At 50.4% G+C, this 18991-nt stretch overlaps 1 protein-coding gene across 1 annotated transcript in view; it reads right to left on the bottom strand.

Moving 5' to 3' along the window:
* Nucleotides 1–335: 335 nt before the first annotated feature.
* Nucleotides 336–18991, bottom strand: part of LOC126543834 (max dimerization protein 1-like) — a 94794-nt gene continuing 76138 nt past the window's right edge. Inside the window, exons 5-6 of the mRNA XM_050190962.3 lie at nt 17164–17347; nt 336–5070 (exon numbers count right to left, since the gene is read on the bottom strand). Of these exons, the coding sequence (XP_050046919.1) occupies nt 4934–5070; nt 17164–17347 (321 nt within the window). The 3' untranslated portion in view covers nt 336–4933. The remainder of the gene's footprint in view (nt 5071–17163; nt 17348–18991) is intronic.

Raw genomic sequence — 18991 nt, 5'->3', positions numbered from 1 at the left:
GTGGATGCTGCTACAGCGTGCTTCCCTCGAAAATACGAGCGCCCTTACGTCCACAGAGTACACCAACGTCTAAAGGTAACTTGAGTGCATCGGACCAGGACACTGAAAGGCCGATCTAGGCAGAGGCCAGGGCGCGAGAAAAAGGGACACACGAAGCGCACAACGTCCTGGTTTGCTCCCGAGATTCAGGTGCGTGAGACCTGGCGCGGTGCGCGGCGTGTACTTTGGGAGGAACTAAGCAACGAGCGTCGTGCGACTGACACGAGACGTCAGCGACGCTGCGCTGGCGTTGCTCGTGGGAGAGATGGCTAAGCAGCAAGAGGCAGGAGGCACTGTACGTGAAATAACGTTTTATTTTAGGAAAAATGAAACAGAATAACATCGTATAGACACATGAAGTATGTACAGGAAAGTTGATTCTGAAAGACGCACTACTCTTTAGAGAAGGGGGGACCCCCGAAGCGCGGCCAAGGCGGGCGTCATGCGCCCGTGCACAACGTGATTGTGGGGTCGGGAGAGCTCACCCAAAACACAGAGATGCTCATCACAAAGCAGGTTAAAAAAAAAAAACAGAAAAAACAGACGCTCGCGTTCTTTCATTGTACTTGCCTCACAGTTGCTTCTATAGACATTCATTATAAATATATATATATATATGTACGTATATATATATACATATATATTATGTATATATATATTATATTACCATTTTATGTACATATTTATTACAGTCAGATTCTAAACACACAGCATACGGGCGCGCGGAAGGGGAAACGCAAGAGGTGGACAGGGAAGGAGTTTGTGTGTACATAACTTTGTTTTGTTGCAGGAACATCGCAAAACTGTGCTCGAGATCCTTGGAAAATGACTACTACTCGTTTTGAATGTCAGAGAAGCCATGGCAGCAGACAATTGATAAAAACCATGCAAAGCAATCGCCAAGCCTAAGAATAGCGGGGAAAGAACATGGACCTTGCCCAAGACAAGCGGATAAAAGAATAAAAGCGCAGCAATAGGCTCAGCGCCACGTCGGAAAAGCAGCAAAACGCGAAGGAACTTGGGTGCTAAGGAAAAAGGCTCGAAAGAAGGTCCTTCGCGAGCAAAGCGGGCTTCGCTCCTAGTCACATTCCTTGAGGGAAACCTTCGCATCAAGTCAGCAGTAACACACCTGCAAAGGCTTCGTACAACGGGCCTGCTTGGACAGCACAAGACCACGCTAAACCACGCGCAAGCACAACACACGGGCAAGCTACTCACTCCTCTGCTCACAACGGGGTGTACGTTGTGGCCAGTTACCAAACAGAAGAAAAAATAAACAGTGTCCAAGACGATTCTGGAGCCTGCTGCATCGCAGTTGGCACACAGCACTCGGCGGGCTTCGCTCGCGCACAGGCAGGAATCACGGAGACCTGAATGGCGACGCGAAAACGAACCACCGTTTCCAATCTGCGTTTCTGTTCGCCACACCACAAACAGCCATACTAAAGCGCTTCCTCGGGAGTATCTCAACGGCATGGAAAGAAATGTGGAAAAGGCGTCGGCGAACGGAGCGACGCGCGCACCTCACGCATGCTCGCTCCGACCCGTGCGCCAACCGAGGCGACACAACAGAGCGGAGAAGACCGCCTGCCAATCACACGGCCGCTGTGGCTGCAGAGCACAGCTGCGCGTGTAGCTGCGAGGAGGGTGTCTGGCGAAGAGGAAATTCACCACTATGCGAGAGGGCAGGCGGACTTTGTACTGAAGGCCGGGAGGCCGAGATTCTTTTTTTTTTTTCGTTCTTCCCAACCGGCTGTCCAAGAACCTGCCGACGCATGGTCGACTGGAATAAGAGGCTTGTCTTTGCACTTTCACACGAAAAAAGTTTTTTTTATAACTTTCCTTTCTCTTTTCCTCTTTTTTTGACCTTTTTTTTTCTCCTTTGGACGGGAAACTTGTCGGTTGACAACCGGGACAACACAACTACAAAACGAAAACAAAACCACAGGGTCGCACGAAATGACGGATGCGCAACACTTGACAATGTCTGCTGGGCGTCGGGACGTTCGGGCGTCTCGGAGGCGGCGTATGGGATTTGGTGCGAATAATGCCCATAGGTTACGTTCGCACGCGCTTCTGCATCAAGACAAGCTGTCGAGGACATCGGGATTCTAAACGGCGGAGGGGGCAAGAGCTTTCTGAAACGCCAAGCCGAATGTCTCGAGCGCCGTGCAAAAAGCGTTCACTGGGACGCGCCCTTCGATACTACGCCAACGAATTAAACAGTCAACCGAAAAAAAAAAAAATTAGACTGCTTCACTGAAGAGAAAAATATCCTTCCGATGGGCAACACTTGTCAAAACGTCTGCCTCGACTCGCTGATGACAACGGGTGGGGAAAGCGCCCGTGGGACGGATAAAAGGAAGCAAGAACGAACACCCGGAGAGACAAAAAAACTAACGAGAACGTGCGCTACACTTTGTTCGCAGAAGACTCGTGTGCGGCTGGGTGGCAGCGGCCAAATAAATTGGAAAAGCGTTGCCTCGGAGGACGCTCCAGTCAAAGCGACTCGCACCGGCCTGCGGCGACCGAAAGCCGCCGGAAGATCACTGGGGAAAATGCGAGGAGTCATCTCGAAGCGCGGCAACAAAAAGAAAGAAAGCAGCACTGCGAAATCCAATTGGGCAAAAGCGCACAACGGGAAGGTGCATACACGCCGCGGCGGCGACGCTCGCCAGGCGTCCCAGGTACATGGGTGGCAGACGCGCAGTTTCGGCGCTGCAATACTGATTCTCGGATGGCCGCTCAGGGCGGCGAGCGGGAGTCGACCCCGCGAGAATGCAGTTGTTCCCTAATGATCCCGCATTGCGACGGATGCAAGACCTGCCTCCAGAAATGCATGTGAATGATCAAACCGCCATTCTCTTGACGTTTCCGCGGGAAAGCGAGACCACGACGCTCTTTCACCGGCAAGGTACACAAGTCTCCTCGAGCGGCGACGCCGGATGACACCCGGAAAAGCACAACCGCCGACTTGCTACCACGACCGCTGCCAAACGAAAAGATGTCCAAGTTGTTTTCTTTTTTTTATAATACGAAAAAAAAATCACGGGGATAGACATCGTTAATGAAACTTCAAGCCAACTGCTGCTCCTCGACCGCGAAGCTGCGCATCACTTGTAAGAGCACCACCACAAGGACGAAAATATAGGGAATGGACGACACAGGACGCACCTGGCTTCACCCAGACGCCCGATGACATTCATTTACTACATCTTCGACGACACCTTTGAAGCCCACAGCACAATGTAAGCGTGGAGATGGCGTCAGCTGCGACGGCCGTAAGAGCGGCTCGAATGAAGACTTCAGAGGTTCATCGTAAGGGCAGCAGTGGATGCGGCTTTGACAGCGAATGGCGTCAGCCTTACATTGCCCACGCTACGAGCAAACAACCGATGTTCGTTGTGACAGCGCGATACGCCCTGAAGGAGGATCGCAGGACACATTTTGCGCTCAACCGGCACTTTCTCGGGGTGTCAGCCAAAGTCACCCTCTAGTGTTTGCGCGTAGAACAGAAAAAATATACAATGAATATGGTGATGGAGGAAAAAAAAAAAGCGAGATGTGCTAACCCCAGGCCGACAATAAAAACAAGGAAAAATGTACAATAAAATCGTCGCTAGATGCCTCTGACGGAAGGTGCAGGAAAAATAAAAACCACTGCAAGCCCCACGTGCAGAAGCCAGATCGACCTCGTCCACACAACCATATAAACAACTCTCACCCTGTTTCTCTTTGGACACATATATACTCAGTCACACGCACGAGGATGTATATAATATTAGGCAAAAGACATATGACCTGCGTACCCTCCAAAATAACATCGCAAAAGATAATAAATAAAAATATAGAGAGTGTGCAACACTGGGGTGCTCACATTTTGAAGTCCGTATATGAACGTTTTTTTTTTGTTTCTTTCGACTAAACAAGAAAGCATGACTCCCTCGCCAGACTCGCACAGATACACATTTGACGTACATACACACAAACACGCTCGGACAAAGGCGCACGAGTGAGTCTACACAAACACACGCACATACATACGCATGCCCTTTCACGACGAAATATTGCAAATAAATAGTTTGTATTTACTATAGAAAAGGAGAGAAAGGAAACTGCTGCCGCCCCTCAAAATCAGCACAGCTCGAAACCATGGATTTTTTTTTTCCTTTCCTATCTTCCATCCAAAAAAGTGGGTCAACACGGAGGCTTAATTCGGATGTGCCAGAGATGCTCAGCTGACATATTGCATTGCCAGAAAGGACGCAACAGAGTGGGAGGGGTGTGCGCAATGCGTGGAGGGAACAGCAAGAGAACAAAGGAAAACAAGCAAAAACGGCGCGCGAAGAAACAGGACAGAAAAAGAAAAGAGAAAGCCGTAACCGAGACCCCCACCGACACGCATTCTCTCTCTCCTCTCGCACAGGCATCGTGGAAATAAGCGCGAAACTGTGGCTAGCTGTCTACCGAGGCCCCCGGCTTCAACAGTAGAAACGGTATATTGCTTGCTCCGCAGCGGTGGCTCTTCGGACAGACCGCTGCACCGGCGTTATTACTGGACACACATCTCTCTGTTCACTGTAACGCTATAGCAGGGTGGTTTCGAACGAGGGCTTTGCCATGGGAGGGGGACGGGGTTGTGAGCGCGCTGCGCCAGCCGCTGGTCCTGGAGTCCACACGGTGCGCATCATGCGGCTGGCGTTCTGGAGGTGGTGGGAGGGAGGAGGAGAGGTATGGGGGGGGGGGGGGGGGCGAGCCCTCCATGTCACATGGTGCTCGGGTGTGAAAGAGAGACGAAGAGCGAGAACGTGGTCACACAGGGGTGGAGGTCGGTTTGTGCCAAGGGGAACGGGCCGGAGTCGTCGGTGTGGATGAAGGGGAGGGCAGCGATGGCCTAGACGGTGTGCTCCTCCGCTAGACAGAGCCTCTTGGTCGAAATGGCCATGCCGCCGTCGCTGGTCATGCTCTGGATACTGCTGTGGTCGTCCGTGTCACTTTGGTTGCTGTTGTAGCCCATGATGTCCACTTCATCTGCAGCGGGGCAAACAAACAAAGCGCGCCGTCAGTCAACGGCTATGCGCCACGTGCGAGACACCATCGACAAGCACAGTTCGCTTTTCCGACACAGAATACACCACTCACGTACGAAGTGCCTATCAAACAACACGTGGTAAAGAAGGCGCCCTAGCGGTAGCGGCCAAGTGTAGGGCCAAGGACACGGCAGCTTCAACATAGGTGCTAGAGCACGGTGGCAAAACGCAGCAGGCCTGTCAGGGAAAGGGATGCGAAAAGCACGCTCTCCTAGGGACAACATGCGGTAAAGCATCTAACAAATTCATTACGGGGCTCTTCACTCTGGCGCAGATAAAACACACTCTTTCCTCGAGCCGACTCGTACAATAGTCACGACAAAACACGGCTCGCTGGAGGCGTCAATCAAACAGGCCTAATGTCCAATTCAGCAAAGCAAAAACGGCTTACAGCACAGATCACGCACTTGCGCATTCTGGGTGAAAAAAACGAGCTCTGCACTTTCACTAACATCAATGTGCTGATCCAGAAGCATATGCTGAGGAGTTGAAGCAGACGGTAACGCCACATGCGCAAGCTGTCGTCCTGTTCGAAAACACCGTTTATTCTTTGCTCAAGTAAGCATCGAAAGGTCCTCCAAGTTAGCACTCTGTCGAAACTGTCCAACTTTTACATTATATACCGGGCATCAACGCAGTTTTTTACATACCCCAAACAGCAAGACTTACACACCTGGTGAATCTTGGCTGCGTACTTGATAATTCACAAATTCAAACGTAAGCTATCATCGGTGCCTCAGTGCTAGATATTTCTTCCCTGAGGAGGACTGAGTGCGATACTGCGAAACGCAAATGCAGCGGCTCGCCGTGAGGTTTTATCTTTCACTGAAAGACAGCTCTAAACGAACAACACAAGTATTACGAATGAAATGCCTTTCTGTACCAAAGAAACGGGCAGGAGTACAACGGACAGAAAGAAGTGCGGCATTTGGTTCATACGTCTGCGATGTTAATGAAGCGACCATGCAGCAACACAGAAGCTTGAAGATAAGATGGCGCGAGTGACCACTCGTAAGCCGCCTCGCCAGCCTTATCCAAGCCTGCGGATATGGCATCGCACGACTTTCTTTGGGGCTGCGCACAAATGTACGAGCGTACGGTCTCAAGGACAGCGAAAGGTCAGATCATCATCGTTTACATGAAATTACTGCTCTGGACGCGCGCGCTCTGCATTCACAACGAAAAATTTCAATCCGGCAGATATATGGAAAGGAACGAATGGTCCGAATTCACACTGTCTATCGCCGTGCGTTTTTCAAACAATTCTGTCCTGGAGCTTTCCAAGTCCAAGTCTGTTATCTCAACATTCATGAATATTAAAACGAGAAGAAAAGAAACCGAGGGGCCCGATTTTTATTAGTCATATTATAAGAAGCCAACAAAGAGACCAAGGACAGTATAGGGGAAATTACTTGTACTTATTAATTGAATTAAGGAAATAGTCAATGGAAATGAAAGTGGATGAAAAATCTCGCAGCAGGTGGGATACGAGCCCGTGTCTTCGCATTACGCGTGCGATGCTCTTACCGATTGAGCTACCGCGGCGCCGTTTTCCCAACCACTTTCTGGGGTATTTATGTTTATCTACTAGAACTAACCCTGGGAGTGTTAGCCAGCGCCACCACTCCCAAGGTTGGTTACGCATCGCACGCGTAATGCGAAGACATGGGTTCGTATATCCTACCAGCAGCTAGTTGGTTTTTTAGCCACTTTCATTTCCATTAATTTACCATTTCTTTAATTCAATTATTCAGTACAAGTAATTTCCCCTATGCTGTCCTCGGTGTCTGTTCGTTGGCTTCTTATGACATGAATATTTGTAGTTCATCATCATCATTTATTATTCCCTTAAGGGCCCCAAGTGGGGTATTACATTAGGGGGGGGGGGGCAAAACAATAATACAAACATCGAAGGAATGGTCATGTACAAAGCAAAAAAAAGGCAACAACTGAAAAGTCACTAAAAAGAACATAATTAGTTGCAAATATGGGTGGTTAGTAACTCTCGAAATTTCGAAGGGTTTCGCTCTACAACAATGGATTCCGGGAGCGAGTTCCATTGTTCTATTGCAACGGGAAGGAAGGATTTGTTGAAAGCGTTTGTAGAACCGTGAAGGCGTTGGATACATAAAGAATTGAATATGTGATGAGCGCACGGGTGGAAATAAAAGTGAGGAACAAAGGTCAGGAAAGTTATAATACAATTTATGGAATAGGCAGAGTTGCGAAATTATACGTCTTGATGCTAAAAGGGGTAGACCAATAGATAACTTCCAAGTTAGTAACGCTGATAGTGTTGTCATAATTCGATAAGATAAAACGGGAGGCACGATTTTGAGTAGCCTCTAAAGTGTCAATCAAGTACTTTTGATGCGGATTCCAAATTCCCCTGGAGCTTCACACACAAAGCTATGTCATAGGTGATTGCGTTGCCACGAAGTTAGCGTCTCCTCGGAACCGCCACTAAGCCCTTTTGCGCACGCCCTCAACACCAGGAAACGTTTCCGCTCTGACCAGCGCCCACGGTGAACTGTGGTGCCGCGAGACCTGACAGTCCGTTCGTTTGGCGTCCTTTCAAACTTGTCTGATACATTCGCGTTTGAGTACACCACCCAACCCTGAGATGCAAAAATTCAATAAATATCAGCCTTGTCCTAACATAATGAGCACTGCAACGCGTTTGGCGGCGTAATGGAAGCGGTCATCGCTCACGAAGAAAGAAGCTCTGTAGGTGCATTCGAGAACGCAATGTGGACCAATGGATATCAAACAAGCTTTCCTCCTATACGAGTGCATCACGCGCAGCCTCCCTCTTTGAAACAAGTACCGAGAAAATGCGTCTGGTCCTATGCTAGGATAGCTAGCGGATGCTGCCGATTCTAACAGTCTATCCCAGCAGACCGGCACACTCGTTCCTTTCTATTTACAACCACCACTTTCGGTGTGCATCCGCGGTGGTATCAGAGACCGAGCTGCGACCGGACCCTGAAGGCGAAAGTGGCGTTACGCCACGCTCGTTCACCTCCCCACGCTGGAAATGACGTAGCACTATCGCTTACTTCCCTTTCGTGAAGAACTTTCGGAGCCTCGGGGTGTACACGTGGATTCTCAATGCACCCTTTCTGCGTAGTTGAGTCCTCAATGCCTCACTCACAACGCCATTTAGAGCTAGCGACGATGACACGTAAACTAACCATGCATACAGCAATATCATAGTTGCGCAGCTGCATATCAATATCACTGCGCAGCTGCATACCAGTGCGTGCTATCATCGTAGAGTGACGCCGGCGCTAGGACGTTAGCATGCTTTAGCAAACGGTTACCGGCCCTGCAAGGGTGGCAGGCGCGTCAACGGCACACGAAAACAGCCTATTTTCTGCTCTCTCCTTCGTTCGCAAACGTCGCCTGCCACAATCGTCACGCCACTAACAAGCGGGAAGTGGGAGAAGTCGCATACACACCGATGACTGCGGGCGTCACTTCACGGCGGTGTGCCCTCTGTCACAGCAAGGGCACAGTGATCTGCCTACCTAAGCTTCAGCACATTCAATGAGCGCACAACCGTGACACGCTCGGCACTAACGGGAATGACGTCATAACGAGACAATCGTTAAGATACGCTACACTGCTCGCTCTTCTGCAGACCCCTTTCCATCTCATCTTATTTGGCTTCGAGAGTGCTACAGGACGCCACTATGTAATAGCCGCGCATCGCATAAGCCCAAAAGGTTAACGGTCTAGAAGTTCGAGCCACAATCTCAGCACAGTGATGAATTGAACTTCTAGCTATCGCTCATCTCAGTAGTAGGTATATGCCTATCATAAGGAGCTGCCGCACAAATGACAAAAGTAAATGATTCCAGGATAAATTATTTCACAATGTGTTCCGCAGGCAATGCATGCGCAATCTTGCGAAACCGTTGCCACAGCTTGACATCTTAACTATGTGCCTTCAAAGTATAACAGAATGTCAGAATGTGCCAATTACAATTTTAGTGCCGATAATATGAAGATGACAATAAAGGTTGGAAAAATGGAAAAACATACACGTGATTTCGAATGTGCTAAAGGAAGTGTTAGTCTACTGCGGCACTAAGCCCAACGGCAAAGCAAGTATAGACGCATGCCTCAACAAGGTGTCCAAATAACCACCTACTCACACAACAAGCATATCAGGCCGCCGATTAGGATGCCTCCGCAACCCTCTTACTGTTAACTATACAAGGAGCCTTGATGATAAACCTGCAGTGTCATCCGTTGCCGCTATTTTGTGTTGTAAGCACAGCCTCATCTTGCGCCATCGCAGGGAGCGAACGCTGTCGACAAACGAACAAGAGAACGTTATGGGATGCGCTGCCGGAGCCTCGGACTGTCTCGCGGAAGGTGGCGATGCAACAATTTTCGCAACAATTTTTGGGCACTTCTCAGAGATCCGAAAGTCGCACAGCGCCCTTCGTGGCAACGAGCTCGACGACCTTGATGGCGGCATGGACAGAATTTTTGTATTCCGACTGCGAGATCTCCGCAAGCCGGTCCCGCAGAGGCGGACCGAGTAGGCGTGGTGCCGCGGGGCCCACGGCAGCGTGAGCGCGAGGCGGCTCCCCGACGTGACTCAGCCGCCCCCGCCGCCGCGCGGCACAGCCGAGCCCCGGGGAGTTTTTCCTCGAGCCGACAGAGGTGCATTGCCCCCGCGCGCAACTCGAGTAGGGGGAGGCTTTGTCACCGCCGCCGCGCTGACGCGTCCGACCGGCATCGCAGCGCGACCGGCACTTGGAAAGCTCCCAGCCACCGGCGATTCATGAGCATTGGGTCAACAACGTCGCGACGAAAAGAAATACAAAACGCACGCGAAAACCGCGCAAGCGACATATCACGCTTGCCAACGCAAATGGCCGGCTTTGGGGCCAGAAGTAGCGCACCAAAATGCACGCACCAACGACTCTACACAATTTCCTCATTGAAAAGCATTCTAGAAACAAAGATGCTTAGAAGCAGGCCACTTTCGGGTGACGGCGAAGCCTGAATCATGGGCTAGGACGATGGGATTTTTTTCTTATTTTTCTTTTCTGCCAGTGCGCACACTTCAGAAGCAGCAGGTAACCACGTGAAGCATACGGTATATCATGTCAGCGCGATCACACAGCGCAGGGTGCCTACGGCAATCCATGAAAACTTGTCGCTCGTACCCCAGTGCCATCGCAACCGTCACACAAGACAAAGCCCGTATCCGAAACCCTCAAGCCTTTTCTTAGAATCCGCACCAGGTGCCAAAGCAAGCAGTTTACGCAATGCGCTCTTCATTCCCATCGCCGGTGCTGGAAGTAATTTTTGCGCCGTGCCATTGAGCGGTAACGTGCGCCGCGGTCCTCCGAGCCGTCCTCCCAAATATCGTTCGTCGAACGGACGCAATGACGAGCACGTATATAACCGAGCGTGCACGGCGCCAAGGTCAGTCGGCCAAGCGCGACGCTCTCCCGCTCGGGGATGGCACAACGCCCGGAAACTTTTAATAGCGCCGCTGCGCAAACGGGAAAGATCAGAGGCGGGTTGCGGTGGCCTAGGCGAGAGCCCGCAGCGCGGCTCCGCGCACCATACACGGCGGGCCCGGGGCCACACACTCGGGAGACGCACTTGGGACATGCAGGTGCGGCGAGACTCAGCGTAGGTTCAGAGTGCAAATTGTTTTATAGGTACTCGTGAATCATTCATTACCACTGCGATCGCACAGTGGCGACCGACCTGCACGTCTCTCCATCGTCCCTTGAAGCGAGGGATGCATTGCCGATCAAGCGGTCTATAAGGATGGGCCAATCAGGGCAGGTTGATCACGTGTCAGCAAAAAATCACGGACAGCACTGAAGACGGCGAGATATCCCTACCATTCGTGCTCTTTTTGCAACCCTAAATTCGGCAACCTTTGCCGTGTCGATGAACCTCAATAGTCAGTGAAGCTGCACAAAGCTCATCCGTTAGGAGATTAGCCCTCGTCCTCGCAGTGGACGCATCCACAGCCATCACACGCACCTGCTGTGTACACGGTGCTGACACTGGGAAAATGCGTATAGCCGCAGCGTAACGTGGAGAGGGTTGAGCGACACCCAGCCACGCAACCCGCTGCGGTGCATGGCTTAGTGGATATATGGCGTTCTGATGCTGAGCACGACAACGCTCAGTGGGGCGAGTACCTGAAGAGAGAAAACAACGAGCGGTGAGAGAAGCGCTCGTCCCGCCGTCTTTGTTAGCGCTGTGTTTTCTTCAAATGTTGAGCATCGAGTCACGCATCTGATTCCCGACTTCAGCAGCCGCACCCCTATGCCGGTGGAATGTAAAACACACGCTCTCACTCGAAATTAGGCGCAAGTGAAAAAAAAAAAAAAAGAACAGTGCGGAAATCACTGCGCGGCATCCCTCATAGCCCACTGTGAAGCGTTAGGATGCAAGATCCCAACGATTACTGTATTTTGCGTAAGTCACTGCGCAAACGTGCAGCCAACGAAATTCATTCGTTTCAGTACGTTCGTTTCAGATCTGCAAACTGCGGTTGCTGGAGAACTGCGAAAGACGTGCTGAAAACCGGAAACCTGTGGAGTGTGCCTCCGCGGTAACCTATCCATTGAATGCATCGCGCACTAACTTCCAGTCGGTACCTAAAAATGCGATTGTGACCGTAATGATTCGCATTAACGTCGTGGTTGAGCATGCATGTCTCGGATCTCGAGTACTGAATACAACGTAGACGATATTGAAGTCAGGGAAAAGAGTCCGTAATCCCGTTTTCTGATGGCGTCACTGCTGATACAGGCTACGCATCACACGTTAACCTGGACGGAAGGAACATGTAAACCACTCCGTAATCAATGTACGTATACGTGAATAACCGCGATTAGTGTCGGCTTTCGATTCCGATACGCCTATCTTGTCATATCAATCAGGGAATGCAATCATTGACAGTGTGGATGAAAAAGAATTGAAGGGGAGACTGAGCGAGCCCACAGAAATGATGAGACGGAGCGCCAGACCAAGCATGGGAGCCGTACGTGTCTCGGGAGCGATCGCCCCGCAAACAACTGCAAGGGAAACTGGCACTATGCTTAACTTTTTGCTCGTGAACTCCGACCAATCGCGCCTTGTGTCTGACGGGGCTTATTGAGTCGTTTTCACCGGCTTCATGCGTTGACATTCTTTCCGTGGATTATATGTTGGAACACACGGAGCAAATAGAGAAATTATTGCTCGGCAACATTTGCGCCACGGAAATTCAAGAATTGCAGAAACAACCGAGGACGAGTATAAGACCGTGTGATGTCGAAATGGTATTCTTGCGGCTTCGATTTAATCGTTGGACACAGGCGACAAACTAGACGTGTCGGAACGTTGCAAACATAGTCAGGGTCACACTCAATGCAAGCGTGCGAACACCTGTTTGGCGGTGTGTGTCAGATTCGTGGGACCTCGTATATGGTGCGGTGGTTTTCAGGCCGCGCTTGAGTTCCGCCCTACTTCCACCTGCATTCGCAACACCGAAAGCGGCAGCTAAACCCTACACACCCGCTGGAAGAGCGGCCGGCTAGGAGCATTCGTGTTGCGCAAGCAAACGGCACAAAACAACATCTGCAGCTACAAGAGGCTTCGTTTAGTGTAGTCGATCACAGACACTGTCGCTTTCAAAAACCCTCCCAAAATTGCATTCGTGTGCAGCATCAATGGCCACAATAGCGTGGCTGTAAGCCTTTTAAAGGGATAGTCTGGGGATTATTCACCGACGAAAAATTCGAAAAAGTGGGCGTTCAACCCCTCTAGTCTGGCTAAAGTGGCTCAGTGTCGGCGCGTCACTTGATGAATAATAAATGAAAGCGTAGCATATGCGCACGGCGAAACGCGCTTGGCATCGTCGTTGCGCCGAGGTTCTTATTTTCTTTTAGTATTTTGGAATTATTTTAGCACAACAGACTTCGCAGACCGGATGTACTACGGGAGTTGTTGGCGCCAGTCGTGTGGGAGCATTGCAAGTCTCCTTTTCGATCAAGAAAGCTTCTCACTCAAGGTATAACCTGACACACGTGTCCAATGTATCAACTAAGCCATTTCGGGTTCTGTTTGGTATCCAAAAGAAAAGCGTATATGTAAAACGTTTTGGTGGTCGGTTGGTGTTTCGAGAAATACCATTTAGTAGTTCTTTTAGGGGCAGGAAAGCGCGAGCACTTTTATCTTGCAGATGGTTCAAGGCAAGAGCTGTCCACAGAACAGGCTACGAGCAGCATAACACAAAACACTGCGCTGCGCAAACTGGCCCATCGTACAAAAACAACGGCGCGTGTAGTGCCGGCCAATCGCAGTGCGTACGACGAAGGAAAGAAGCTGCATGAATGACAGTTCAACAATCGTGGCAGGCTTCACGGGTGCTATGCAGCATAGCACATCAGTAAACAGACCAATGATACGGCAGAAGGTATACAGGTCACTGCAAGCGCCTAAGAAAACAACTGGTCTGTGCAGTCGGGCTCACACGTAGGGTTCAACCCTTGCGCCTGCACATGCCCGAGATATTTCGCTAGCCTGAGCAGCCAGTGTTTGTGTTAGAGCAAACAAAAGGCTCTCGCCTCTTTTCCCTTATCCGGTAGAGCAGCGAACAAACAAGATACGTAGATTACTGCGCAACCTTTCTACTTAAACACTGCTACACCAATGCGCTGTAACGGTGGTGCTGGGCTGGCCTTGGTCTAAAGGGTGCAACGTAAAACCGTGAAGAACGAATGAACGAATTTTCGCAGTATTAGTTCACCGTTCGATTTATTTATTTATTTATTGGATTCAATGTCCCAGAGCAGTACACAAGACAATGAGAAACGTCATAGCATACAGCTCCAGATTAATTATACCCACACGGGTTCCTTCATCATGAAATTTAAGCTCGCTACATGAGCGCCTCTGCGTACAAGCCCCGACGTAATGCGTCCGCCACGGCGGGGTATTGCACTCGCGATCTCGTATTCAACAACGGAACGCCACAGCCACTGAGCCACCACGGGGATGCGCATTTGGCATTGCACAATAAGTATGACGGAAGAAGGTAAAAAAAAAAGAAGAAAGAAAGAAAACTTGCATGTTCGAATTTGGAGGACCGTCCGCGTGACGGCCCTCCTTCAGTAGTGTACAGAGGCCGAGCGTAAGTAAAATAAATAAATAAATAAATAAATCACCGCCTAAGCACTCCGTACAGATGGTTAACCAGTGAAGCTGAAACATACGGCGCCGATGTTTAACACCGGGTTAATCCCGACGGTTCATTAAACGAAGCGTCTTGGTAGGCTACCAGATCCTCGGTACGTAGTCGCTGCTTGCGCTCGGCTGCACGAGCCTGTTCTTGTGCCCGGGCTGCAGCATTGGCACGGCGTAGACGAGCCCGTTCCAGGTTCTGCTCGCGGCGTTGCTGGTCGAAAGCTACCTACTCCTCAGGAGTATGTATGACGCGTGGCCTACCCATTTCGAAGCCGAATGGAAACTGCTAGGCGCGCTCTCGGCTGCGATGGAGAGCAACGACGTCACTACTGGCACAGCCAATCGCGCGCCTCTCTCTCTCTCTTTCTTGTGCATGCGTATGGGTTTGCGCCGGAGATTTCGGCGTACAGGCGACAGACTGACGGACGAATCGGCTAGTCATATACAGCTTCGCTGTAATAAATGTACCACTACCAACGAGAATAAAGCTATACGCGGCAGTGAGGCGATTGCAAGACAGCAACAATGACATCTCTAAATAAGGCTTTTACAGACGGTTACGTTCACCAAACAATAACCTTTAGCTAGGATCCTAAAGAATATCCTCAATTAAGAATTCACAGTCACGTTCGTCAAACACAGCTTCATAGCTTTGCTTATTGAAATAAACAAGTTAAAACAAGATGCGGCAGACCCGAACACGAACCACGAGGGCACACATAAGGGGATCTATAATTGACCAGAGCTTACGTACAAGGCCAAACGAATGTGTAGCAGCACACAGTCAGATGCACGAGCAGCAACAGCATTCCATGGCAAGAAACAAGTGCACACATCGCCTCACAACGATTACAGAAAACGGATCAACTACATATATATACGAGGCCACCAGTGTCCTCTGTAGACAGAAGAACCAGGGAAAAAGAAAGATAAGATTTAAAAAAAAAAGCGCTTGTGATAAAACTTGCGCTATAGAGTATGCAGCCGGTCCCACTTCAAGGATGAGTTATCGCTTTCGGCCCTTTTTCTATAATCGGTGAGGCGTGACGTGCGCAGTTGTGGTGACTTCCCGTCGGGTGTCGTCGCTGGATACGCTATGTGGTGTGTACATTCACCATTCTTTTCGCTGGACGAATAACTTCCAAGGAATAGCCAGCGCTCGTATGTGCTTCTTGGACTTTTCCCTCCTATATAAGCTTACTCAGTTTTGTGTTACTGCACCATAGATCTTGATAATCGAATACGAGAAGCTTTTTTTCTTTTTTAGTTCATTTTTTCACTGCCTAGTATACAGCGGGTTAAATGCTGAGCGCTACGTTCTTCAATGGCCAGCGCCCTTATCTGAGGCCCCCAATATTGCACGTACAGTCGTCCATAAAAATGTTTACGGAACACGAGTATACCAGGACAAATGTGAAATGGTAAGGTATGCCGCCCCCAATTTAATGGATAACCCTTTATTCATTACTTCTCTCCACCTTGCGGGTTTCCGCAGAACTACTACGTCAAACACTTGCCTTTGCTTCGTGTTGTCGACAAATTCGACTTCGCCCTGCCATCTGCTAGCCGCCTGGTTAGCTCAGATAGTAGAGCGGCTGCCCCGGAAAGGCGGTGGTCCCGGGTTCGAGCCCCGGACCAGGACGAATTTTTCTTCAACTATGAGGCTTTTCTTTCGAGGAACCCGTATGGGTTTCCTTTGTAGCAATTGCTACAAACGGGTGGATGTCTGATTTTCCCTAATGGATAGCTACGTAGTAGGTCGCAAAATGTACTACTGATCGATTTTCCAAACTTTCGGCTATGTGCCAACATTTTTGGGGTATTCAACGTTTTTCGCGTTTCGTAAACGTTTGTGGCCGACAATACAGAGCACACAGCGGGGTCTTCGTAATTTTGTGCAGATATTACAAAAAAAAAACATCATGTGGCTGTCAATGGGGAATCACTATACGGCTCGAACACAAGTTATCCTATCAGCTCGGTGGTTTAGGGCTCAAACCGCGGCTGAGAAGCAAGCGGTATGTGCATCCGCAGTCGCCTCTCCACAGAATGGTCAAGCACGAGCTGTAAGCAGTCAGTCCACACCGGACGACGTTACATCATGCCACCCAAATCGTTAACATGCCGAGGGCACACCACTGCCAGGAGGCGGAGAGAACACGAATACGGCTCTGACAGCTGGGCAAGTTAGCACTAATTGTGCAAGACGGAGAAGAAAAGCGAACAAAGGAGCGTGAACTCATGACCGAGGTTATTTGAAAATAGAAGACATCTGTGCATTCGCTGTACCATGTTAGAATCACCGCTCAACGATACAAGTCAAAACATAACCGCTTCACGATCCATTTTGCCTGAAGGAACATGTGCAGGTGTCGAAACTTCGAGACATATTTCGAGAATGCGGTTGTCTTTTCGAAAGATCGGAGGCTACGCGGGTGTTTGAAGGGACGAGAAGCGCGCCAAACAACCTTTGTTTACACTTATCAGACAACACTATGTGCCTAATTGTGTCTTACAAGCAATAGAGGAAACTCCTACAAAAAAAAAGGTAATAAAATAAACAAATAAATACAAATGAACGCCAAACAAATTGAATGACGCTGCTGTTTTGATGTGACTTGCATCTCTGCGTGGTGATTGACGCGACATCGTTGAGCCCATGAGGCCGTTTCTCGAGTATATGTGGTCATCGTATGCGTCCACGCTTGTTTGTTCTTCATTTCCCGCCTGTCGCGCAGCTTGAAGCGAAACCGACAGAAAGGTTCGAAGCGCGGGCCGAGCATAGGGGACTCGCTGCGAGGAGCGGTTGACTGACCGGTTTCCGAGGTGGACGAGCGCGACGACGATGAACCGGAGCTGCATTCGCTCACGCTGCGCCTCTTGTGGCTGGGCGGGGAGGAGCACCCGTCCAGGTGGTGCAGCCGCCGCTTGAGAAACCTCTGCTCGCGCATCAGCTGCTCCTTCACCATCTGACTCTTGCGGTCCTTCTCCTCCAGCGTCTGCGCATACACAAGACCGACATCGTTAGCCCAATGGACACTGCGCAGCACGAATATATTACAGGCTGCTTGTTCCAAGTTCAGCGTCTAGGATCACTTTGCACACAGACGCGTTCGACGCCGAGAAACTTGTTGCGACAGACATTTTAATAGGACAGCAGAACGATGACGCGATCCCCGCCAAAGCGGTTTACATCTCCGATGAAGTGCAGCCGACGTAAGCAAACGCTTTAAGAAAAACTGAGCACGGTTGAAAACAGTAAAGACACGTGACATTTCTAAGGCAAAATTTTATGTCTGCACACACACACACACACACACACACACACACACACACACACACACACACACACACACACATATATATATATATATATATATATATATATATATATATTATGGGGTATACCACCCCAAAGCAACTCGCAAACTACTAAAAGGGACGCTGCGGTAGCACCTCAGGATTAGTTTTGAGCACCTCGGGTGCTTTAACGTGCACCTGGAACACGGTGCACGAGCGTTTCTTGCATGTTACATCCATGAGAATGCGGCAGCCGCTGCCCGTAATCGAGCCCACGATCTCGTGCCCAGTGGCCATGCGTACTGAGTAGTACGCATGGCCACTGAAGGCGCGTAGGACGCAAACCACAAGTACGGAGCCGACCAGGCGGCGCCGACGAACACGCTCCCTGGTGACGACGGGGCACTCGAGGAGGCGCCAGCCGCACTGAGTTCGCGACAGCAGGCTACCCGACGATGCGCCCGCGGCGCGAGAGAGAACGCGCGACTCAAGTGGCTCCTTTTTTCCCAGCTCTCGTCGGTGAAACAGAGGCACGTCCGCTATATAGCGGCTGGGTGAAATGTGGCGCCTGCCACCGGCGACAACACGTTCTCCGGATGGCTGCGAACCCCGACCCTCTCAACATGCCGGAGAGGGTCGAGAGTGCCTTTATTCATGTCTGGCTTGCACCAAAGTGCTCCAGTCGCCTGACAGCCTTTCACGATGGCACACAGCTAACGCTGCATGGAGGAACCGCTGACATTATTTGCGTGATGGTGCTAGCGAAAAATCCTACTATAGTGATTGTCCGCATGAACTTATATCAGCCTCCATTAATACATGGCAAAGACGGTGTGTAGATACTCGCCTTTTACACAAGTCGGCTAAGCGACAGGGTTGAGATGCGGTCGTGCAGCACGACAACACGACATTTCAAGGCTACACTGACACCACGTCCTCCAGTGGTCCGAGCCTTGCTAATACCCGTACCCTTGCATGTACTATGCAACGCAGTCCGCTGGCTCGGCTTACAAGCAAAGATGCGTGCCGCGATAAGATACACGAAAAGCCGGCTGCTAGCGTGCTGCTGCAGCGGCTGCCCGAACACGGAGGCGCACGTGGCCCCTCGCTTCCTGCCACGAGATGGCAACATTCGCGTCACAAACGGCCGCTCCTGACAGAAACGAGCTAAAAGGGGGAAGACCTGGCGAACAGGGTCCGAAAAGGGGCACCGGTGCCTCCTTCTGAACACACCCACGCCGATCACAAACCGGTTCCGTGTCGGCTTCCCATCAACTGGAGCGCCCGAGAACGCCTGCACGGACCTTGCTAGCATGGATGCGGCAGGGGGTGGCACGCACACA

This window comes from Dermacentor andersoni, chromosome 1, assembly GCF_023375885.2.
Source record: "Dermacentor andersoni chromosome 1, qqDerAnde1_hic_scaffold, whole genome shotgun sequence".
Taxonomy (NCBI): Eukaryota; Metazoa; Arthropoda; class Arachnida; order Ixodida; family Ixodidae; genus Dermacentor; species Dermacentor andersoni.
Note: the sequence above shows the minus strand (reverse complement) of the source record. Positions and strands in the feature narration are given on the sequence as shown.